Below are 24,281 nucleotides of genomic sequence, written 5' to 3'. Positions count from 1 at the left end.
GGGGGAGGGGGAGGGAAATGGGAGGCAGTGGCAGGGAGGAGGCAGAAATCCTTAATAAATAAATAAATTTAAAATAAAAAAAATAAAAAGTTGGGAAAGGTTAGACATAGGCACCTGCCATCCTCTAGCCAAAATATTGTTAAGCCAAAAATATTGCTTAAATTATTATGGTCACAGTTTAGCCTGATAAAAGTAAAGTTTCCAAAGAGCGGTGGGGGCATTCTTAGGTTTCACTTTCAGAAAAACATAAGCTAGATGTCATTTCATTTGGTTGCAATAAAAAATGAGATGGGATTTATGAAGCAGTTTGAATTCAGATGATATTTCAGTTGAATTGAAGGGTGATAATCTTGCACAATTAAGTTAAATAATTTTTATATTGATTCTAGAATATTTTCCACTATGCTGTCCAGTGTGGAAGTCATAGAGATATAGTATTTATAGGAAAGCTGCTGAAGATTGCCTGATTAAATTTTTCTCATAAAAAAAAAAGAAATGACGTACACATAGAGGTCAGAAGGAAGAACAATCTAGTAAGACCCCACTGATTGGTTTATCTGATAGTGTTTTGTTCTCCTTACAAGAGAGTTTAGATTTATATGAAGTGTACAGGATAAATAATTGTGTCTTTGCCAGTGACTAAACACCGTCTCTTTAAGTCTGTGACTTTTATCACAGGAATAGCTATCTGAATAAATTCATGCCAGTTTAAACAGAAAAGGAGGGTGGCAGTTCCCAGCAAACAGTGCCCCTGTAAACTTTAAAATAGAAAGAAAGGGATTAGGGAGATAGCTTAGTGGTTAAGAGCCCTGGCTGCTTTTCAAGAGGACTCCAGTTTGATTCCCAACATCCATATGGCAGCTGACAACCATCTGTAACTCCAGTTCCAGAGAATCTGATTCTTCTGGCCTCTGTGGGGATCAGGCACACAGCTATGGATACAGGCAAAACAATAATAAAAATAGGAAACAAAAAAAGCATTGTGATTTTGAAAAAGCAGGTACATCTTTCGTGTAAAAGAAAATAATGTCTTCATTGTTAGTTGGGTTATGATGTTTTCTTTTTAATAGATTTTTCATTTGAGACATGAAAATAAATTTCTTGAACTAACTTGAGCATTGTTGTTGTGTTAAGTGTCTTAAAAAAAATTGGTGAATGCCCCGTTATTTACATTTCTATGTGTCTCCTTATTGGGAACAGTTGGCACCTGATACTGGTAAAGAATAATTATCAACAACCTTTGAAAGCTGTTATTAGAGCTTTTTGGATACGTACAAAGCAGACATGACAACACATTTGGTTTTGAAAGGTAAATCCAGGTTTCTAAATTGTTTAAATTTTCTTAAATTCCACCTTTTTTACATTTCTGTTCTTTAGGTCTGCCAAAATGTCTGAAAGATCAGATCTCCTTCACTTCAAGTTTGAAAATTATGGAGATTCAATGTTACAAAAAATGAACAAATTAAGAGAAGAGAATAAATTTTGTGATGTTACGGTTCTCATAGATGATGTTGAGGTGCAGGGGCATAAAATTGTTTTTGCTGCAGGTTCCCCCTTCTTAAGAGACCAGTTTTTACTGAATGATTCCCGAGAGGTGAAAATCTCCATATTACAAAGTTCTGAAGTGGGGAGACAATTGCTCTTGTCGTGCTATAGTGGTGTGCTGGAATTCCCTGAGATGGAGCTGGTAAATTACTTGACTGCTGCGAGTTTTCTTCAGATGAGCCACATTGTAGAACGGTGCACACAGGCACTGTGGAAGTTTATAAAGCCAAAACAACCAATGGATAGTAAAGAGGGATGTGAACCACAAAGTGCTTCTTCCCAGTCGAAAGAACAGCAGGGAGATGCCAGAGGCTCTCCAAAACAGGACTTACCTTGTGTTCATCCATCTGAAGACAGTATGGATATGGAGGACAGTGATATTCAGATTGTTAAGGTAGAATCTATTGGGGATGTATCCGAGGTTAGAAGTAAAAAAGATCAGAACCAGTACATTTCTTCTGAACCCACTGCTTTACATTCATCAGAACCCCAGCACTCCCTGATAAACTCAACTGTGGAAAACAGAGTGAGTGAACTAGACCAGAGCCATCTCCACAATTACACACTCTCTTACACAGGCAATGATGACATCATCATGACCTCAAAAGATGTTTTTGGGCCTAATATTCGCGGTGTAGACAAAGGCTTACAGTGGCATCACCAATGCCCAAAGTGTACCAGGGTGTTCCGTCACCTGGAGAACTACGCCAACCATTTAAAGATGCACAAACTCTTTATGTGTCTACTCTGCGGCAAGACTTTCACTCAGAAAGGCAATCTTCATCGACACATGCGTGTACATGCCGGAATTAAACCTTTCCAGTGTAAAATCTGTGGGAAAACCTTTTCTCAGAAGTGTTCCTTGCAGGACCATCTTAACCTTCACAGTGGAGATAAGCCCCATAAATGTAACTATTGTGACATGGTTTTTGCACATAAGCCAGTTTTGAGGAAACACCTTAAACAGCTGCATGGCAAAAACAGCTTTGATAATGCCAATGAGAGGAATGTGCAAGACCTCACAGTGGATTTTGATTCTTTCGCATGTACAACAGTCACAGACTCTAAAGGTTGTCAACCACAACCTGATGCAACACAGGTCCTGGATGCAGGTAAACTGACCCAAGCTGTCCTCAGCTTAAGGAGTGAGAGTACATGTGTAAACTGAGGAGGGGTCTAGTGCCCACAGCTAAAATTGACTGAGAGTGTGACAATAGTGCTAAGTCTTTTTAGACGTGGTTTCTTCTCCAAAGCCTCCAAGCAGGTGGTCATGGGTAAGCAGCAGCAGACCAGGCAACTCCCACTTGCAGTGGCTTTGCTTTTCTTTAGCCCTCTCCCAACTCTTTTTTGAGTTATTTATTTTGTGATGTCTATTTTCATTTTCTAAAAAATAATTCCTTTTTGTGTGTGTGTGGGGGGGGGGGGTTCGAGACAGGGTTTCTTTGTGGTTTTGGAGCCTGTCCTGGAACTAGCTTTTGTAGACCAGGCTGGTCTCGAACTCACAGAGATCCGCCTGCCTCTGCCTCCCAAGTGCTGGGATTAAGTGCACCACCACCGCCCGGCTCTAAAAAATAATTCCATTTGTCTACCTAGTGTCAATACGTGGCTTAGACTGACACTGTTCTAATCTTTTTACCGAGCACATCTGAAGGTACTAACAAATAACATCACCTATTTCCCACCAAAAGATGCTGTACTTAAAAAAGTTCACACTTTTCGTTGAGGGAAATGAGGCTGGGGTATGAGGTGATACTGTTGTTGACCTAAATATGTGATAGAGCCTCTGTCTACTGTGGTTCATCTAAAACTGATGAGTGAGTCTGCTTCCTACCATTTGTACTTTGTTTTGGGGGCTGCTAGGAAGAAGTATGTCGGTTTGTACTTTAAACACTAACACAGCCCACTGAATTGTTCTCATAACCCAGAATACAATTCTTTCAGCAACATCTTCCCACTGTGGGGAGGATTATCAACAAATAATAGAAGTATAATAAAAGAACAGTGGGCACATGGAAGGTTTCCTAAACAAGAGACCAGCTGTTTACTTATGTACCTTGTTGATGCTCTTGTAATTGGAAGTGCTTTGGGCATATTTAAATGAGCTAAAGAATAATGAATGACCTCTATAGAAATAGACTATATTGGAGTCTGACCTGTATATCAGAGTTTATTTCATAAGAAAGGTGAGTTTAGCCATCCCTTTTGTGCTGTTTACAGTATCTCCCAGTTTTCCTTTTCTTGTATCATCTTGAAAACATGAAAGAAAATTAAGTGGTATACAGAAGACAACCAGAAATTTTGCTTTTAGATAGTCTTAGAGATACGCTGTCTACTTTGCCACCTTTCATAGATGGTCTTGAAGGATGGAAAAAACAATTCTTTATTCTAAGTACATTTCACACATAATTTTGAGATTGTTTCTGACCCAAGGGTCACAGTAAGGTGTAGGATTGCTAGAGAACGTAGAAACTCTTACAAGATTGTTTATACTATCTCTGTCATTTTAAGTAGGAGCATTCAGAGTCAGATAGCCTGGCCACCACTGACCAAAAAAAAAAAAAAAAAATACACCTGACTAAATATGAATGAATGTTCCCATGCCTCTCTTCTGCTATACCTTGGCTTTAAAAGATGGTGAACAATAGTACATTAACAGAAATTTTCTTGTTTTGCTTCACTAATGTATATCCCTTTTAGCTTTTGGAGACAGCCTAGGATTTGCCAACAAAATGTTACAGAAGGACTTATGATAATTACTTTTTTAAACTGATTTTATTTTGGTGACTTATGCAGCTGAGCAGGAGGGTTCCTGTAAGTTAAAGGCCAGCCTGCACTAAGACCTAAATAAATGTAATTATTTTATTGTAGTGGTGCTGGGCATCACATGTGCTAGCCGAGCACTGAACCTGCCACTGAACTACAATCCTAGCCTGTTATTTGTTTTTTAGATAAATGAATATTGTATTATTTCTAAATGAGTAGCTGGTTTAGGTCTGAAGGGAAGGGCAAATTAGAATATGTGAGATCGATCCAAATGCGAAACTAAATTTATATGAGAAATTTTATTTCCACCAGACTTGGTTTTGAGCTATGAAACTACATGTACAGATAATTCAAAAGTCAAACTTAATTTATATATAGATGGCAAGAGGTATTAATTTGTTATAATTTGATATATTTACACATGGCTCAGATTTGAGGCATAATTTCTACTAAATAAATAGAATACAGTTGACTAATAAGACTTGTTGGTACTTTATGTTCAACATCACTCACTGTATAGTCTAATAGTGCTTACTAGGATTCTGAATTTTAATTATTCATCCAAAGAGCACCGATTCTTTGCAACAATGGGATTCTGCTATGTCATCCAATGTTTTGAATATTTTCTCTGAATTTTTTTTTTCATAAGAACATTTCAAAATAATGGGGCTCTACATGTCGTTTTTCTTGTCTGGTTGCTGTTAGTAGTCTGAAGACTAAAAACAGAATGGGTTCAAATAATACTGACCTCTTATGTTGGAGGCTATATCTTGATTTATTTCAGTCACCCAGAAGCCTTTTTTTTTCTTTTCTTTTTTAAATGCTTGGGAGTTTGAACCCAAGACCGCAAACACACTGACCATGTTCTCTATCACTGAGCTACTCCCATAGCCTCAAGAAACATTAATAAGCAACTGGTATTCCCAGGCACTATGTTAGATTCTGAGGATAGGAATTGATACATCCTTGTTGTTATAGGACTTACAGTGTCAAGTGATTTTAGTGAGACAAGGTCCCCAATTTATTTCATAACTAAGAATGGCTGCCCCCCCTTTTTTCCCTGAGCATTTTAAGCAGTGGTTCTCAACCTGTGGGTTTCCAGCCCAATTTGGGGGTGGGGAGGTGTTGAATGACCTTTTCACAGGGATCACCCAAGACAATTGGAAAACACAGATATTTATATTACAAGGAACTATATGGTTGAGAACCACTGATGTAATGTTAGTTTTCTTAAGTGTTTTCTGTTACTAAAATTTTCACTTCTCACTGTTTGCAAACCTCTTACCTAGTTTATGGTCTTTCATTTCTTGCCTGGAGAGGTCTCATTTGTGCGAGACATGTCAGTTTGGTGGGACTAGGGTTCTTACACATTTCTCAGATTTAATTGCAAAGAGGTCAAGTTATTTTATAGTGGAAGAGGTTTAACACTAGTCATGATTATATGGGGTCAGGGTATAAATCTTAGTTACCCAGCATTTGGGTTTTTTGTTTTGTTTTGTTTTTGGAGGCAGGCGGGATCTCACTATTGTACCCTTTGCTTCCTCAGCCTCCTGAGTGCTGGGCTCAATATTTGTGTTGTATAGATTCCTAGGAAATCTTCAAAAGGAAGAGGACTCTCTTTACTGCAGTTTGGTCTTTTAAAATTTGATGTTATTTATTTATTATTTAATATTAAAATGAGCTCCAAACTGAAGTGACTGTGAGGTAAAGCAGGTGTGGTTTTGCTTTAGGTGTGAAAGGTGACTAGTGTCACCATTTCTAAAATACTGTCTAAACAAACAACTCAGAACATTTGATTTCAGCTCATGAATGGCTGTTTTAAATCTGTTGTATGTTAGACATACTTTGAACTACCTCTTTACTTAAAATGGGGACGTTTCCTTAATAAAAGTGTGACAATTAAACTGTGTCATTGACTTATTTTATTACTGTCTTCCCTTTCTCAGTTGCTTGGATTTAAATTCAAGAATGTTTTAATTTTTTGCTGTTGGTTTTGTTTTTCAAGATAGGGTTTCTCTGTGTAACAGCCCTAGCTAACTGTCCTGGAATTCACTCTGTAGACCAGACTAGCCTCAAACTCACAGAGACCCAACTGTCTCTGTCTCCTGAGTGCTGGAATTAAAAGCATGCGCCACTACCGCCTGTTTTTATAAAACACATCTTAAGGATGCAAGTGCATGCAAAGACCCTGGGTTTGAGCCTCAGCACTAGAAATTTTGAGATTGCCTTTTGAAGAAAGTGCGGGTTAACCAGAAATTATTAGTAGAACCAGTTACTGCTTTATGAAGCTGCTGAGAATAAAGGACCCCAGTTTCAGGGCTGATGTGTGTGACTCACTGGTGGAGAGTGCTTGCCTAGCATTCCAGCAGCCCGGGCTCTGGCAACAGGTACACAAAAATCTTCACTCCGCAAATGCAAAGTTAGGTACATATTGTCCTAAGTAACCCCCTCCCTTGATGTAGCATATATTTCGATGTAGGTTGTAGGTTCAGTTTTGAAGAGCATTCATTTCCAGCTGCCTCCCAACTTAATTGAGGAGCAGTTTAGAGATTTCGGTCTAAGACAGTTTTGAAGGGTAAGTGGCCAAGCAGTGTTTTTCATTCGCAAGTCCCAATGTTCAGTTCCCATCACCCAAAGGAAGAGAAAAAAATCTTTTCTGAACTGGGAGCATAGAAACATTTTTAGTGACAGGCTGTCCGAAGCAGGGTGAGGAGGGGAGGGTGGATAAGGTGGTGGAGTTGCACCCAGAGTTTGGGGCCAGCCCAAAACTGAGTCACAAGGTCCTTTCCTTCGGCCCCGCTGCTCAGCTGGTCTGTGGTTCCGGTCTTGAGCGTTCTTTACTCGTTATAACTAGCTTCACATAAGGGCGGAAACTGCCAGAAAAGACCAGCTCGCCGGTATCCTGACGTCTTTCTGTCATTCCAGGAGCGGACAAAGTGTGGAAGAAAGAGCAGGTCAGGATGTCCTTCCGGGGCGTCTAGACGGTCTCCGTAAAGAGTGAGGCTGGTTGACACCGGAAGCGTTTCCTCCTGGGCTAAGGTCCATCTTCCGGCCTGGACCGCCGTTGCTGCGGAAGCCTCAAAGCCTGTTTTGCTAGTCGGTAAGTGAAAGTGAAGGAGACTTGCCTGGGGATGAGGCTAGGGGACGATGCTGCGCGGAATTGCAGCCGGGGCGGCCTCGGCTTCAGCCCCGGCGTGGAATCCTACCGGCCTGGCCGGCTGGGCCTTGACCTTCGGAAGGCTCGGCGTGGGAACCTTGTGCGGTGCCGGAGGGAGTTGGCAGGCTGACCCTCTCGGATTCACGTCAGCTCCTCCTTCTGTGTGTGGGCCGCTGCGATCACTGAGTGACAACAAAATAGGGATCAAAAGATTCTCTGAGAGACGAAGAGTCACGTCTGGGTTTGGGCTCAACAGAGCTAAAGCACGAATTGGGAAATGGAGCAGGAAGCGTGAATGTTATAGACAGGCAAATGGGGCTCATGATTTTATCTGTACAACGATGGGTATATGAAAAACAGATCAAGATCGATCTGTAAAAAGTGTGGTAGGGCGGAAATCCTGAAGGAGTTTGCATTCCTTTTAAGAATGAAAGGCTGTCCAGGAAGTGGAAGAAACAGTGGGCTTAAAGCATAAGAAGTTTTTTTTTTCTCTCCTCCTTTTTTAAATTATAATGTTAGTGGGAATTCAGGATGTAGTTCAGAATATTCAAATAGTGATTTGGGGACAAATTCACTCCTAACACCCAAAGTAGGGTTTAGGTCTTCAAAAAATGATGTATGTTGGGACGTGGGTGACTGTTTACCTTAATAACGTGAAATAGCATTGCGTATGCTGTATCAATGCTTGTGCTCTGTTTTGCATAGATTTTGACCATGGCTGCTGAGTCTGATGTTCTACACTTCCAATTTGAACAGCAAGGAGATGTGGTCTTACAGAAAATGAATCTCTTGAGACAGCAGAATTTATTTTGTGATGTATCAATTTATATTAATGATACTGAGTTCCAGGGTCACAAGGTGATTTTGGCTGCTTGTTCCACTTTCATGAGAGATCAGTTTTTGCTAACACAGTCAAAGCATGTCAGAATCACCATTCTGCAGAGTGCAGAAGTTGGCAGGAAGTTGTTGCTGTCCTGCTATACTGGAGCACTTGAAGTGAAAAGGAAAGAGCTTCTGAAATACCTAACTGCTGCCAGTTATCTCCAGATGGTTCACATTGTAGAAAAATGCACAGAAGCTTTGTCCAAGTATCTGGAAATTGATCTTTCTATGAAAAATAACCAACACACTGACTTGTGTCAATCTTCGGATACAGATGTTAAGAATGAAGAGGAAAATTCTGATAAAGACTGTGAGATAATTGAAATTTCAGAAGATAGTCCTGTAAACCTAGATTTCCAAGTTAAAGAAGAGGAGAGCAACACATTACAGTCTGCTGTGGAGAGGCTGACATCAGAGCAGAGGGAAATGAAGTCTCCAGAGCTCTCTACAGTAGATAGTGGTTTTAAAGAGAATGAAATTTGTATCCTCCATGTAGAATCGATCAGTACAGATAGTGTAGAGAATGGGCAGTTTCCACAGCCTTGTACGTCATCCAAAGCAAGCATGTATTTCCCGGAAACACAGCATTCATTGATCAATTCTACAGTTGAGAGCAGAGTGGCAGAAGTTCCCGGAAATCAAAATCAAGGGTTATTTTGTGAAAATACTGATGGAAGCCATGGTACAGCAAATGAGATCCAGAATCTAGATGAGAATTTTTCACTGAGGCATCAGTGCCCTAGGTGCCCAAGGGGCTTTCTTCATGTAGAAAACTATCTGCGTCACCTTAAGATGCATAAACTGTTCTTGTGCTTGCAATGTGGGAAAACATTTACACAGAAGAAAAATCTCAACAGGCATATTCGAGGACACATGGGTATACGACCCTTTCAGTGTACTGTGTGCTTGAAGACCTTTACTGCTAAAAGCACACTTCAGGACCACTTGAACATACACAGTGGGGACCGACCATATAAATGCCATTGTTGTGATATGGATTTCAAACACAAATCTGCTCTCAAAAAGCACTTAACCTCTGTTCATGGCAGAAGCAGTGGTGAAAAACTATCTAGGCCTGATCTCAAACGGCAGAATCTATTGTAATCAAATGAACTTTCAACGAAAGCAAGTTTTTAAAGATGCAACATTGGTAGTGTTATATTTCTCCCCTCACCCCAATCTTTAGCTTTTGTTTTTGTTCTTCCTACCTATTATTCATTCTGAATTTCTAATAGTTCCAAAGTTGTGAATGGAGTGATTAAATTTATGGTATTCTAGGTCGTCTCAAACATTAGTTTTAATCCTCTGTTCAGCAGGAACTGCAGATTCTGATGTGTAGTTTTTAGATTAGTGATTTAATGTTGAATTTATATAGTAACTTTAATAAGTTCGAATGACAAGAAAATAGATTTGAAAGCATAGTGTTGTCTATTACTACTAATTTTGAAAACAGGACTAACAGTTTGGTGTTTAATGTTTAACTAGTGTACTTGGATTATAGCTAGACCACCCAATTATTGTTTTAAAGGAGCACAATCTCTATTCACATGGGACCAGCAGATTTCCTTAGAATTGCATTATTTAAATATCCAAGAGAATATGTAATTAGACCCTATTCCTGATTACATATTATATAGTTGAATTAAGAACTCAGTGGCCAATGCAATTATTTTCTTGGCTTAGATTGGAAAATTATTTTTTCTAAATATTTCAGTTTTATTAAAGACACCTACTGTTTACTTAGGGATTTTTGTTTTGTTTGCTTTGGTTAACATGCACTAAAATTGACCTTTCTCTGAGGAGTTTTCTATGAATTTAACACATGTAATAATTTTTTGCAGTTGGGACACAACTTCCAGAGTGCCCTTATGCTGCTCCTCTATTATCTACTCTTCCAACTCTAAATTCTAGGAAGAGTTCTTCATCACTATAATTTGTTAAAATCTGGTGTAATATAAAACTGGAATCTTCTAGTATGTTACCTTTTGATTTTTTTTTACAACGTAATGCCTTTGAGCTCATTTATGTATATATTAACAAGTCCTTTTTTATTTTTTTATCTTCTCTCTTTATTTTTGACTTGATTTGTATAGCCCAGGTTGACCTCGAATTTGCCTAACTTCTTGAACACTGGGATGTGCCTGGGCCCTTTTCTGTGTTGAATTGCCTATATATACATTTTCTTTTCAAGCAGTCACCAGGTGAATAGTTTAAATTTAAAAAGCTACTATAATTAGTTTTAATATCTCATGTATATGAATACCTCTAAATCCAAAACTTTATTTGCCCTTACAATGAAGAGCAAAATTCACTACAGGGCAAATCACTTTTCCTGACTGTAGAAAGCACTGACTTTCAAGCCGTCCTATTTCTCTACATAACTCAGCTCTGTGTAGAGTTTCTACTGTATTTAAGTTCTGTTGACACAGTTTGGTATTTTAACATGTAATACACTTTGTACTATAAAAGAATTGTGAAAATCCTGTAGGTGTTAAATATAATTTTTGTGACACTTTCATGGGAGTAATGATCTATATAGAATTTTAGCTCTGGGCGAGACTTTAAAGAATCTAGGTCTCACAATTGACTTCATAACACAGGTCACTAATTAATGACATTGACCAGGTCACTTCTTCAACTTTTCTTAATTTTATATAAAATAACTTTGATCTTGATAATTTGTAGAATTATTTCTAGGTCTAAATTTCTACAAGTTTATATTCCTCATGTGAACAGAGGAGACATTGATGTCTTTATGAACACTGCTGTTTGAGTACTCTCTTGGAGACAGAACTTTTCTAAGGGAAACACTTTGTTCCATTAGTTAATGGACCACTATAGTGGCTAATTTCCTTTCCCACATGACTTAAGAATGACCAGTTATAGTTGTGAGAGTATTTCCCTCTGAGAAATTGTTTAATTGTGACTGAAGTGCTTCTCCTAATTTTGCTTCCTGAGTGAATTTTAGAAGGGAGGGCTAGGGATGGGTGGAGAGGGTAAACTATAGTAAAAAAGCTGATTTTTTTTTTTTTTTTTTTTTTTTTTTTTTTTTTTTTAGGAAGTAGTATTGACTATATTGAACATTTGGGACATTTTGATTGAAGGTGTTTTAAGTTTGGTGTGTGCCTTGTAAGATTGTTGTAAAAATTTTTGTGAGCACTTTGAAATTTTTGCTTGTGGGGAGGGTGTTTTATAAAGTGGTTGTTATTTATACTATTTATTTTCGTTACATATACAGATTGATTTTAAAACATTCCTAGAGTTGGGTAAAGTGCACATGCCTGTATATAATCCCAGCACTTGGGAGGTAGAGGCAAGAGAATCAATTCATGGCTAGCCTTCATTATATAACTAAGTTTGAGGCTAGCCTCAGCTAAAGGAGACTTGTTTTGGAGGGAAAAGGTAAACAAGCAAAAAAAAAAAAACATTCCTGGGAGAGTGTCTGTTTGCATGATATTTCTGAAATCAGCAAAATAGAATTTGTTAAAATATGCAGGTACGACAAAGTATAGCCTTTATTAACTTTTAAATACTTTTAGCTGTTTATGACAGAAAATGTTTGAGTTGAATCTCTTTTTTTTACTGAATTTCCACATGTAAACAATCTTAACAGTAGTTGTTATTTTATTGCAGAGAGACTCCTTTCCTCTTTTCATTGGATGTAATTATGTTTGTATAAAACATAATAAACTGGAGGTGGGAATGGAGAACTTGGGTTGTGTATTTCTATGAATTTTAAAGGACTGAATTTGTTTTGGTGATAAGGTTTTTAAAAAGTGTGTGTGTGTGTGTGTGTGTGTGTGTGTGTGTGTGTGTGTGTGAGAGAGAGGGGGGGGGGAGATTTGTTATTTTTCAGTTATGTGTATTGTGTGGCCACATGTTTGCCAGAAGCTGTTTCCCCTCCTGTGGCTGCAGTTCCAGGCAGTTGTGAACTGCTGGATGTGGGATCTGAGAACTGTGCAAAAGTTGTAGGCTACATTAATCACTGATCATCTCTCCTCGGTTACTCCTGCTATTTAGTCATTTTTGAAATAGCTACTTGGTTTCTTTTTCTCTGTATTAAAAGTTAAGCACACAAAGAATACCAGCTGTCTTGGAGATAGACAATGTATGTAAAATTTTGAAATCAGTTTGTCAAACATAATGCCAGGGATAAATTATGATAGGAAAAAAAGATGTAGTTGTTACTTTAAATATAGTTTTCCACATTTGAGGAATTTATCTTTCTTCCGTGAAATGGAAGGGTATATCTAATGGGCATAAAATGAAAAATGCACATATACACCGTAGGTTAGGAATGTGTACATATAAACTTTCTCATCACTGTCCAGTTAAAAATACAAAAGTGTACACCTGATGGGAAATTTTCTGTTTTGAATAGCATAATTGTATGAAAGTAGGAATAATAAATGGAAGTAAGTAAGATTTGTGGAGCCAATGGATCTTTCATAAAAATAAAACCCTGTTCTTGTTTGTTGTAAGTGCCAGAAGCTTTGGATCTCCTCCTCGAGCTACATTTTCGGGAAGTTGCGAGTTGCTGTGGTTATGGTGTGTGTGTACAAATACTGGGGAGGAGGAGAATTCTTGATGTGCAGCCCAGGCTATGATCCTGCCCCAGTCTTTCAATTGCTGGGTTCACAGGCATGCACCACCACACCTGGCTTACAAATCATGTGTCTTAAAGGCTCCTTATCAAAGTCATTTTTCCATATTCTAGTTTATGTACAGATTCACAGATTTTTGTTGAATATTTGATTTTACATTGGAAAATGAGAGTTTAATTACAAGGCGTGACCATTAACCTCTATTCTTCACTTGCACATCATTAACAAAGGTTACACAATATCAACCTTTAAATATTACTTTGGTAAGTGAATTATAAGTAAAACTAAAATGCTTATATCACTTATCATAAAGTCTGGCATATAGTAGTTCATAGTTGCTGCTTTTCTCATCCTTATTCCCAATGTTTCTTCATTTATTAGAACAAAGGATAATTTCCATTTTACATAAATTCTCTAACAAATACTGAGTCAAAATGCCAAAACTTGCAAATTATGATCCTTCCCCTTTTTGAGGCATTTGGGATTTTAGATGAGGTAGGTGGGTCCGCCAAACAAACGTTTCACTTTGGTCCTGGTTTTTGTAACCTTGAACATTATTTGCTAATCTGGTCAGTATCTCACAAGAAGGGTTCAATAGGATCTGCTCAATGGATGATAAGCCTTTCGCGGTGGAAGTTTAACGTTGGCTCAACCGCACTAACGGCCTGGCCTCAAGGCTTAGATGGTTGTTCAGGGAGTTTCCCATAAGTCTCTTTGGCTCGCCCACTCCTCACAGCATCTCCCACAGTACTCCAGGGCTCCATTGTCATGTGACCACGGTGTAGCTCTATCAGAGGGAAACTAATGCGCAGTTAAGTGGTGAGGGCCACTACGCTTCCCTTCCACCCCAACTCCCGGGCTTGCGTAATCTCGCGGGAGGTGAACAGTATCTTCTCGCGAGAGCTAAGTAGGGATCCCTCCAGGTCCGCCTCCGTGGTGAGGAGGAGGAGGAGAAGGAGGAGGAGGAGGCGGAGGGAGGGAGGAGGAGGCCCCGTCGCGGCCTTCGCCGCCGCCAACGGGGCTGTCCCTGTAGCTCCCGATGGAGTTTGAGGCCCTGAAACCGCCGCCGAGCTCTGCCCCGGCGAGACGAGGCGCCTCCGTCGCCAAGCCGCGCCGTCGCGGGGTACCCGGGAGCGGCCCTTAGCGACCCCGCCCGGGCCCCTCAGGTAGGGCGGGGGCGGGCACGGTGCGGCTGGGCCCCGGCCCCGCTGTCCGGTCCCCAGAGGTGGGGCGGGGAGCTGTCTCTGCCCGGCGGCCTGTGCATGGTGACCGCCGGTGCCCCTAGGGTTGGGAATCGCGGGCCGCACCCGACCCTCGGCGAACCCCGGACCCCGAAGAGCCCCTCGCTCTGGTAGGGCTTTTTGATGAGAAGCGAGACGCTCAAATGGCCACCGTCCCTAGCTGAAGGGATGCCCCCTGACCACTGAGAAGCCCACCGGAGCAGAGGCCGGCTTCCTTCTTTGCTTACCCCAGTTAGGAAGCGGGTTTTCCGAAGCCCTGATAACGTCCTCTTTCAGCCTCAGGGCTTCCCGAGACCCCAGCGCACGAATGGTGGAGGCGATCTGCTTGGCGTTAATAGGGACCCTGGCCAAACAATGCCCAGGGAAGGCTTAACCTCCCTGTAGGGAGATGGCTAGACCAGAGAGGGTGCGCAGGGGATGTGACTAGGAGCAATGGCATGAAACACAGACCGGGAAGTCTGTTATGGCTTTTTTTCCCTCTTTCGTCTTATTTTCCTTGGGGAAGCCTCTTGAGGAGATTCTTCCACCATCTTAGGAGAATGGTAGGAAGCATCTTTGTTTCTCAAAGAAAACTGGACTTTTCTCTGTCCTTAGCCTTCAAGAAGAAAGAAGATAAGGGTAGCTGTCATTTCCATACTTGAAATCACCAAGAGTTTTAAGATACTGGCAGACACAGCCTTCACACCAAAATAGTCACAAGTAATCACAGACATACAGTAGTCAAATTCAGTGATTCTCAACCTGTTTATATTTTTGTTTAAGCTCTATCTCAGTTCTTTTTAATCCTACTGCCCTCTTACCTAGAACCCTTTTTAGTGATTTCTTCTTACCTTGATTAGTGACTTTGTATCCCAAATAAAGTGTATAAGTAATCTTATTATCATTTTTTATTAGTCACACTTTTAAAGCTCCAATAAAAGCTTTTAGTTTACCTGAGAAAACTAATAAGGACACACTAAAGTGATATAATGTGACCTGGAAGGAAAGAAACAAATGTTTTAGTTTTGGGTCCAGAATACTTTGTAGATTCCCCCATTTCCACCTTTATTCTGGTTTTTAAAAACGACCAAACAAAACAAAAACCTACATCACTGTTCTGACATCAGTATCTTAAGTTGCTTACTAACACAGTCAATCTTGAAAAAATAGAAGCCATTAAACACATCCTATTAAAGGCATTCCCCCCCCCCTTTTGTTGTTGATTCGGAGATTCTTGTTTCCCCAAATTTCAGAGTTTGGAAAATTGCTAGAACAAAATGTTAAATTTATTTCCCAGTCTTGTTTAGAAAAGGCTGATACCATAATTCGAACAGACTTTTATTCTTTGAGAATCTATTTGCAGTCTAGTTCATTAGAGAAGCCTTTGAATTACTCATGATCTGTTACTGTTGTGTTAGTGTGACATGCAGGAAGACTTAATATCCATGTTTTTATTAATTCACTTTTTGTGTTTGTAATTTGCTTCCTTGTAGATGGCAAAAGCATTTTTCCCTACACTCAGGATTTTATATTAAAACTAGAACATTGTGTGTGATGGTTAAGAATGCTATAAATTTGTAACAAGGTTGTTTTGTTTATTAATTTGTTTTGTTTTGTTTTGGAGACAAGGTCCCCTCTTTGTAGTCCTGACTGTCCTGAAACTCACTATGTAGATCAGTCTGGTTTTGAACTCACAGTGAGTGATGATTCTGCCTCTGCCTCATTTGCGCTGGTACTAAAGGAGTACACCACCATGACTGCTGGTAACAAAGTTGTAATAAGTACTTTCTTATTTTGGTTGGACTTGGTTGAAGTTTCACTTCCTAGTGTTGGAAAAAAGGGAGTCTTCAGAAAAATAAAGCTAATTGGAAATTAAAAATGAATTGCATGTAGACACATGAGTGTTGTCGATTTTATCTTTGTGATCGAGTTTTCTAATTCCATTAGAACCTTAAATGTGACTTTTAACTCAAAATTCTTAATAAAAATTATATTTTGAGTATTACCTTATAATCATTTGTAGTCTAGATTTACCTTTACTACCTGATAGCAGCCACATGTAACAACTAAGGACTTGAAATGTGTTAAGTACAAAATATAATTGAAAATTCTAAAATATTTTAATATTTTAAGTTTTTATATAATTGCAGGTTAAAATGATATTTTACTTAATTATATAAAAAGTATCACTAAAATTGATTCATCTATGTTCTTTTTCCTTTTTTAATATTTTTTGTTTTGTTTTGTTTTTTGAGACAGGGTTTCTCTGTGAGGTTTGGCGCCTGTCCTAGAACTAGCTCTTGTAGACCAGACTGGCCTCGAATTCAGAGATCCACCTGCCTTTGCCTCCCAAATGCTGGCCTTTTTAAAAATTTGACAATCAGAAATTGGTAAAGTTTTTTTGTTTTTTGATTCAGGCTCTCATTCTAACCCAGGCTGGCCTGGAACTCACTGTGTAGCCTAAGCTAGCCTTGAACTTTGCTATACTCTTGCCCTGAACTTCTTAGTACTTATAAGGGTCAACTGCAATGCAGGGATACAATAAATAAAAACATGAAGAACCAAAAACTTATGATGGTATCCTTTTAGCGTCAAAATAATTCGAGGGCTAAGGATTCTAGTAATAAGAAAGATAAAGGTTATCTAGTGTCAGAACACATAATTAAGTTTCATCACAAAGTATTTTTTCAAATTTAGCTATCACTAAAGAAACAGAACTTTGCCGGGCGGTAGTGGCGCACGCCTTTAATCCCAGCACTCAGGAGGCAGAGGCTGGCGGATCTCTGTGAGTTCGAGGCCAGCCTGGTCTAGAAGAGCTAATTCCAGGACAGGAACCAAAAAAAAAAGCTATGGAGAAAACCCTGTCTCTAAAATTAAAAAAAAAAAAAAAGAAGTAGAACTTCGTTAGTTTAAATTGGAAGGTTTTTTTTCCTATTAGAGTGCATTGAAAGTTCATTTTAAAATACTTGGTTCAAGCCTAATTTGAGGATTAAAATTGATCTCATCCATTTCATAGCTTTAAACAAAATAGTAGTTTTTGACATTGTGATACAGCTTCTCTTTTCTCCAAACTCTTTTTGTCCTTGAGTGCTGAGCCATAGAATTTACAGGTTATTTCCATTAGTGTTTGCTTGTTTCTTAGGTTGAGTCTTACATTGTACTTCTGATGCTCACAGAATGATTTTAAATCTAAAGCTGTGTTTTGTTTTGTTTTGTTTTGCAGTACCGGGGATTGAATTTAAAGCTTCACAAACATTAGGCAAGTGTTCCACCACTGAGCCACATCCCTGATCAAAGCTAATTACTTTGATATGTTCTATATAGGAAAATACTGTTGTAGTTCATTGCAGTAGCTTATAGTACTCAAATACAGTTAATTTTTTAAAGTAACAGAACTGACTTCTAAGTGTTCATTTTTATAAACAGAATTATAAAGTACTATGTGTTAACATAATGCAGTGGAAAAAGGCCTATACACTCTCTACTCTGTGTTGTGTCCTGATCTGATTGTGTAATATAAATAACAGAAAATGAAAGTGTTTAGCTGGTGTGCTGTTTTGTTTTGTTTTTGTTTTTTGGTAAAGAAGTTTGTAATTTACAGCTATAAGACAAGTCTGTTACTCTTTTTTAGTTTTGGTTTTGGTTTTGGTTTTTCGAGGCAGGGTTTCTCTGTAGCTTTTGGAGCCTGTCCTAGAACTAGCTCTTGTAGACCAGGCTGTTCTTGAACTCATGGAGATATGCCTGCCTCTGTCTCCCGAGTGCTGGGATTAAAGGCGTGTGCCAACACCGCCTGGCAAGTCTGTTACTCTTGTATATCATAAAAAGTTTGTATTCACAAGGATCTGAGACTGTTTCAGGTTCTGCCTCTAATTTAGCCTTTTTCTGTTTGTGCTTTATTTAACTTAACACTTTTTCAATTTTTAAAACTAGTTACTAAAATTAGTTAATGCAAAAATAAGTACATTTTCTCAATCTCTGTAGGTATCTAGACTTTTGGTCTTTTTAATCCGTTTTCTATCAATTTGGGAAGTATATTTAGGAGTAAGTGCGTCTAGTCACTATAAATGTTAACAGCAATTAAGGTACTCACTGCATCAAGTCATTGTTAAAATGTATCACTATAAGCTTGAAAGTTCTATAAATTAATATGCCTATCTCTTCATTGTTAATTTATATACTTCGCTTAAAAATATAAAAATAATAGGATATCTATTATTTTGGGTAGTTGTTAAAGTATTTTGTACATAAGTTTAAGAAGCTCTTTTTGCCTGGCATGATGGCCCATCTTTAATCCCAGAACTCGGAAGGCAGAGGCAGGCAGATCTCTATGAATTTGAGGTCTATACAGAGAAACCTTGTCTTGAAAAACCAGAAGAAGAAAAACTCTCTTTAATTGAGAATTGAAATTCCAATTTTGTCACTAATTAAATATTTTAATGGGCTATGCAAGTTTCTGTATTTTAGATAAAATCTTAATTTCTAATTTGTGTAACTAGAATTTATTGATTACAATACTGAAGGAAAACATTCTTAGAAATCAAATCATATCCTATAAGGAAAGTTTAGTTCATAAATTTACTATTAGAGTCTGGCAAACAGCAAGGGAAAAACTCAATAGTTATTGTCAAAATTTGATTTAGCTCTTTTCTACACATTTTAAAGGCATTTATGTAGTTTCTAAATATGAACTAAACTTGTCTACAGTATTAGAATCTCTGGTGTGTGTGTGTGTGTGTGTGTATGCATATATGATTACAGGACTGTCAGATGGATGTGGAGTATTGTCCTAATGGTCTTGGGAAACTAAGGAGACTTAGTTCTTAGTCTTTTGTTGTCCAGCAGCCTAACTCAGTAGAATTAGTATCTGTATGGAAAAAAAATCACTTTGTGTTACTAATTCAAAGCTCCACTTGTAGATTTAAAATGAAATTCATCTTTTTGCCTGGATTTATAGTTCTGCAGCTAGAAAACAGAACATCTAATATGTTAGTTTCAGGGAGGATTTGCTCACCTGCTTATTGCTGATCTCTAAAGTTGGAAGCAGACTAGATAGCTTTAGATTGGTAGCTCTGATCAGTTTGGAAATTTGAGGATAAAGTATAAAAATAATAACTTGAAATTTTTGAGTTGCTTAGAAGAAAATATATTGTTGATATTAATATGTAATACTTTTCTGCATTAGAGCTGTTTGTGAAAATTTGTTCATTGTATGGGATTTTTTTAATATAGTAAGACCTGTAATTTATGTTTACCAAGTAATTTTAGGTTTTTTTTTTTTAATATTGCAGTAAGAGCCACTAGAGTGTTTGTTTGTTTGTCTCTTGGGGTGCTGGGGTAGTGCTCATTGTTACATGTTTCTCTCGCCTGATGCTGATTACTCTTTCAAGCAACGAGTATTCTGTATGTCTTATGTATTTAGTAGGTAAACATTTGTATGAAATAAGGTATTGGCTGTTCAGTTTCTAGATACCTAGATTTGTTGTTTGTCTGATGGCCTTTGTTAGACTTACATAAGTTTTTTGTTTTTGTTTTTCGAAGACAAAGTTTCTGTGTGTAACAGTCCTAGAACTTGCTCTGTATATCAGACTGTAGACCAGACTGGTCTCAGAGATCTCCTGCCTCTGCCTCTCAAGTGGTGGGATTAAAGGTGTGTGCCACCACCTGGCATAGTTTTAAATTGGAAAATATTAAAATTTTATGAGTTATACTAAATGCTATGCAACTATTAAACAAGAAAATACATAAGATTATTTCCTTATAGTTATTTTTCTGTGTGCCTCCTATAATCAATGCAAAGATAGAAATTTTATATTTTGCTTTTTTTTCTGCTTAGAATTATTTGAAAAGAATAATGTTTTCTTCTTCTAAGCCAGCTCTATTGGGTTTGGCAAGGTTTGGATACAGATACACACTTACTTTTGTCAAAAGTATTATAATGAACTATGACAAAAAAAATTGTAGATAATTTTTTGATTTGGGGGATTTTTGCATTTTACTTTGTCAGGGGTGAGTTGCATGTAACGGTCATGTTCATAGAAAACTTGTGAAAATTGTTTCTCTCCTTCCACAGTTTGGTCCTAGAGCTTGAACATGGGTTGTCAAGCTTAGCAGCAAGTGATTTTACCTGCTGTGCCATATTAATGACCTAGACAATATTTTCTTTGCTTTAGTTTAGCATCATTCTTTTATTTATAGGCAACAGACACCTCTGTCATCACAGTCTTGGCTGTAGATTTTCAGTAACTCACTTAGCTTCTGAGGCACATCCTAATCATAGACTTCTTCCTTCCGGTGCCAAGGTGACATTTTCACACTGAAGTGGATAGTGTTGTTTGTTGTGATGGTTGTGGTGCTAGGAATTAAATCAGGGCTTCCAGCCTGTTGAGCAGACACTGTATGACTGAGCTACATCCCTATCCCTATAGTGTTATTTTGGTCAATAGTTTCTGAAGCTTACTAGCTAGTAAGCCATATCAGTATATTTTTAGGTAGTGGTTATCCAAGGAAAACACTTGAAACTTTAAGTCTAGTAGTTCTTGTTAAGACAGGATGTGGAAGGCAAGTGAGATAGTAAAGATGTTTATCGCCAAACCCAGTGGATGACCTGTGCTCTATCCTCAGATTGCACATGGTAGAAGGAAAAAACTGGCTAGCATGTCATGGCATGCATGGGCCTGCATACATCCACATAAACACACATTTGTTCAGAATAAAAACATTAAATGTAATAAAAATTATAATGTGAAAATGTGTTTTATGTCACTAAGGAAATAAACAATTTTGTTTATTATTACATGAGCAATCAGAGTTTAGTTGAAAGGAATAATATTAACAGATTGTTTCTGGGTAAATTTTCAAAATTAATTCAACATACAGTTTTGTTGTTTATTGTTATACAGACGTCTAAACCCTATATTCAGAAATGTTTCAGGTTCTGCACTGTTGGTAATTGATTTTAATAGTTAACTGAGTGACTAATAAATATATCATTAATTCTTACTTTTATCCATTTGCAGCTTATAAAACACTACACAGCAAAATAATGATATGCTAGATTGCTAACTCGAGCATCAGCTTCCACAATGCCTGTGCAGGCAGCTCAATGGACAGAGTTTCTGTCCTGTCCAATCTGCTATAATGAATTTGATGAGAATGTGCACAAACCCATCAGTTTAGGTTGTTCGCATACAGTTTGCAAGACCTGCTTGAATAAACTTCACCGAAAAGCGTGTCCTTTTGACCAAACTGCCATAAACACAGACATTGATGTGCTCCCTGTCAACTTTGCACTTCTTCAGTTAGTTGGAGCCCAGGTAAGTGTCCAGTATTTTTACTGATTTAGTATAGTCAGTTGTCAAAATTAGTTTATTAGCCAGTACAGTGTATGTTGAATGGCAGTTGAAACCTAGAATATATCAGTGTTTTTACTTTTTGTGAGTTGTTTTAATGCTATAAATTCTTATACAAAATAATGGATCACATTATAATTATATCTTTCTTTGTTTTCTCAATACCAAAGCCAAAATTTATGTATATAAGTGCTTTGATTGTTGAGCAACAGTTTGTATATGAGTATATCAGTATTTATTCATTAAGTCATGTGAAAAATATAATCAAAGGTTTAAATAGCCCTAAGGTAGAGACTTTGTTGGTGTCTTTTATAACTTCAATTGGTTTAGGATGTTACTATTCAGTTGGATATGTAAATGAGAAAATAAATTGTATCAGTAACAATTTCTGTGCAGCATCTTATTCTCCTGTATGTTATGCAATGACTTTTTCACATATAATTTCACTAAATGATAGCAAGAACCTTTATTTGCCAGGCAGTGGTAGTGCACGCCTTTAGTCCCAGCACTCGGGAGGCTGAGGCAAGGATCTCTGTGAGTTCAAGGCCACCCTGGTCTATAAGAGCTAGTTCCAGTATAGGCTCCAAAGCTACAGAGAAACCCTGTCTTAAAAAAAAAAATCTATTTTTGATAAATAACTTTTATTTCATTAGGGTCTGTTCAATTGTACGTATGAGAATAAATGTTCTGAATGTTATTTCTAATTCTTAGCTGTTTAGGTACATATTACCCCTACTTACAGAAGAGAAGATGTAATTCCATGCATGGTACACTACATATTAAGCAAGAGACTAGTGGCAGTGCTCCAGGAAGGAAGATAAGAGTTCAGTGTCAGTGTGGCCCAAATAGGGAAACTATCTCTAAAAAGCCAAGTGAAATAGCATCTACAAAACAACAAACCCAAAACTAACTAAAGCATGGAGTTTACAGTTTTATGAAAAGCTTCCTGGCTTATTCAGGAAATTTAATAATTCACTATATTCATTTCTTTTTGATGCTGTTCTTTTAACGCTCAAAGTCTTATTTTCACTGTTTTAAAATCAAGCTTGGCGGTGATTCCATAATCAATAGTGTCATGGTTTAATTGGCAGCATAGCATGTTTTTCCCAATATATCATAGAATAATGCTCTCTCTCGACAACAGTGGCACTTTAAGAGCCAGTAAAATACTTGCTTTTTACAATAATACTACCTACTGTCAGACTGCTCTAGCTCAGGTAGTCTTAGTATTCCTTCTGAATAAATGTATTATCGTAGTGCTTAAAACAGTCTGCACCTGTGCATTGTGACATACATTTTTCCAGGTTCATCCCTTCCCTATCTCTAGCTGTGCTAGAGTTCTCAAATATATATATTAATGCATAGGGATTTTTAAAATATCTTTGTCTACAGTAATTCCCCTCTCTCTACTTTGAAATATCTTCAGATGTTTACAGTTCTACAATAAGTTAGTAAATTGCCATGCTTTTCCAGTTCTTTATTTTCTAAAGTTTATTTTTATTATATTTAATTGTGTAAATGTGTCTGTCTAGGTATATGTCTATATGTAGGGATGTCACAACCCCAAATACTTATCTTTATTTATGTCAAACATGCATGCAAATGATCCAAAGAAGGTGTTAGATCCCTGAAGCTGGAGTTACAGGCTGTTACGAATTGCCCAACATGGGTGCTAGGAACTGAACCTGGGTTATCTAGAACAGGAGCAAGGGCTCTTAACCACCGAGCCACCTCTCCAGCTCTCTCCATAGTTCTTCTTCTACTTATACTTGCAGTGTAGTTTCATAGATCACCTTCTAACATAGTATTTGTGTATATATTTATTTATTTATTGGCTGCCTCTTAACCTCTGTAACATAAACTCTTTGAGGCAGACATTTTTTCTTTTGATTATTGATAGATCCATAGTGTAAACACATGAGAAATATTCTATAAATGTCAGTATTTTACTGAATTAAACTTTCATAATAACATTCCGAAACACATCGTCATCGTTTTACAGAAATGGAAATTGATATGAAGTTTACCCACTTTTTTTTTCTTCTGGTGCTGGGGATTAAACCAAGGGCCTCACATGGACTAGTTGGGAATTCTGATCATTGAGTTACTACATTTCTGGTACTTACATTCTGTCGAGGGGGTATAGGTCATAATATATAAATTTAATAAGTAGACTCATGTAGAAGTTAGTACTAAATGGTATGTATAGTTGAAGATTAACATTGATAGACTACTGTTAACTTTCCAGCTTCATTTTAAGTTCACTTAAATGGCTTCGATGTAGTATCTGTATAACAATGTTATACTCTCCAAGACAGATAAAGAGAAGTTGCATGACCTAAATGAATGCATCGCTACAATTTTTTTTTATTTTTTAGGTGCCAGATCATCAATCAATAAAATTAAGTAATCTAGGTGAGAATAAACACTATGAAGTGGCAAAAAAATGTGTTGAAAATTTGGCACTCTACTTAAAACCACTAAGTGGAGGTAAAGGTAAGTTTGTAAGATTCATTTTTATTAGTGTGTAAGATTTTGTCAAGTGTTAAGTGTTGAGCTCTTAACATTAGCTAGAGTCACTGCCTGTCATGGAATCCACAGTCTATTAGATGGGTATATAAGTATAATAAATTATTTTAATTGCTTTAACAAAAGCAGAGTTGTAGTTTATCATTGGTTTTCCAGTGATTAGCTGGCTATTTCTTACAAATATAATGGTTATTGAATAAATTAAATATTTATTTTGTTTCTATTAATAAAT

General features: G+C 37.6%; 3 protein-coding genes across 5 annotated transcripts in view; all 3 read left to right on the top strand.

Annotated features, from left to right (window-relative positions):
* Zbtb26 (zinc finger and BTB domain containing 26) overlaps positions 1 to 2,905 on the top strand; it is an 11,555-nt gene extending 8,650 nt beyond the window's left edge. The window contains exon 2 of the mRNA XM_026777432.1: positions 1,378 to 2,905. Within this exon, the coding sequence (XP_026633233.1) occupies positions 1,378 to 2,713 (1,336 nt within the window). The 3' untranslated portion in view covers positions 2,714 to 2,905. The remainder of the gene's footprint in view (positions 1 to 1,377) is intronic.
* Positions 2,906 to 6,420: 3,515 nt separating this feature from the next.
* Zbtb6 (zinc finger and BTB domain containing 6) lies at positions 6,421 to 11,380 on the top strand. The gene is made up of 2 exons (XM_005345938.3): positions 6,421 to 7,408; positions 8,171 to 11,380. The coding sequence occupies exon 2, from the start codon at positions 8,180 to 8,182 to the stop codon at positions 9,449 to 9,451; it is 1,272 nt and encodes a 423-aa protein (XP_005345995.1). The 5' UTR covers positions 6,421 to 7,408; positions 8,171 to 8,179; the 3' UTR covers positions 9,452 to 11,380.
* Positions 11,381 to 13,918: 2,538 nt separating this feature from the next.
* Positions 13,919 to 24,281, top strand: part of Rc3h2 (ring finger and CCCH-type domains 2) — a 53,896-nt gene continuing 43,533 nt past the window's right edge. For 2 of the 3 annotated variants that reach the window (XM_005345936.2, XM_005345937.2), the window contains exons 1-4: positions 13,919 to 14,117; positions 17,395 to 17,430; positions 21,188 to 21,484; positions 23,899 to 24,016. In XM_005345936.2, the coding sequence (XP_005345993.1) occupies positions 21,254 to 21,484; positions 23,899 to 24,016 (349 nt within the window). In that variant the 5' untranslated portion in view covers positions 13,919 to 14,117; positions 17,395 to 17,430; positions 21,188 to 21,253. The remainder of the gene's footprint in view (positions 14,118 to 17,394; positions 17,431 to 21,187; positions 21,485 to 23,898; positions 24,017 to 24,281) is intronic. The other variant, XM_013345876.2, reaches the window with a different exon arrangement.

The sequence above is a fragment of the Microtus ochrogaster genome, chromosome 4, assembly GCF_000317375.1.
Source record: "Microtus ochrogaster isolate Prairie Vole_2 chromosome 4, MicOch1.0, whole genome shotgun sequence".
NCBI classification, from domain to species: Eukaryota; Metazoa; Chordata; class Mammalia; order Rodentia; family Cricetidae; genus Microtus; species Microtus ochrogaster.
This window is presented reverse-complemented; position numbering and strand designations above follow the sequence as displayed.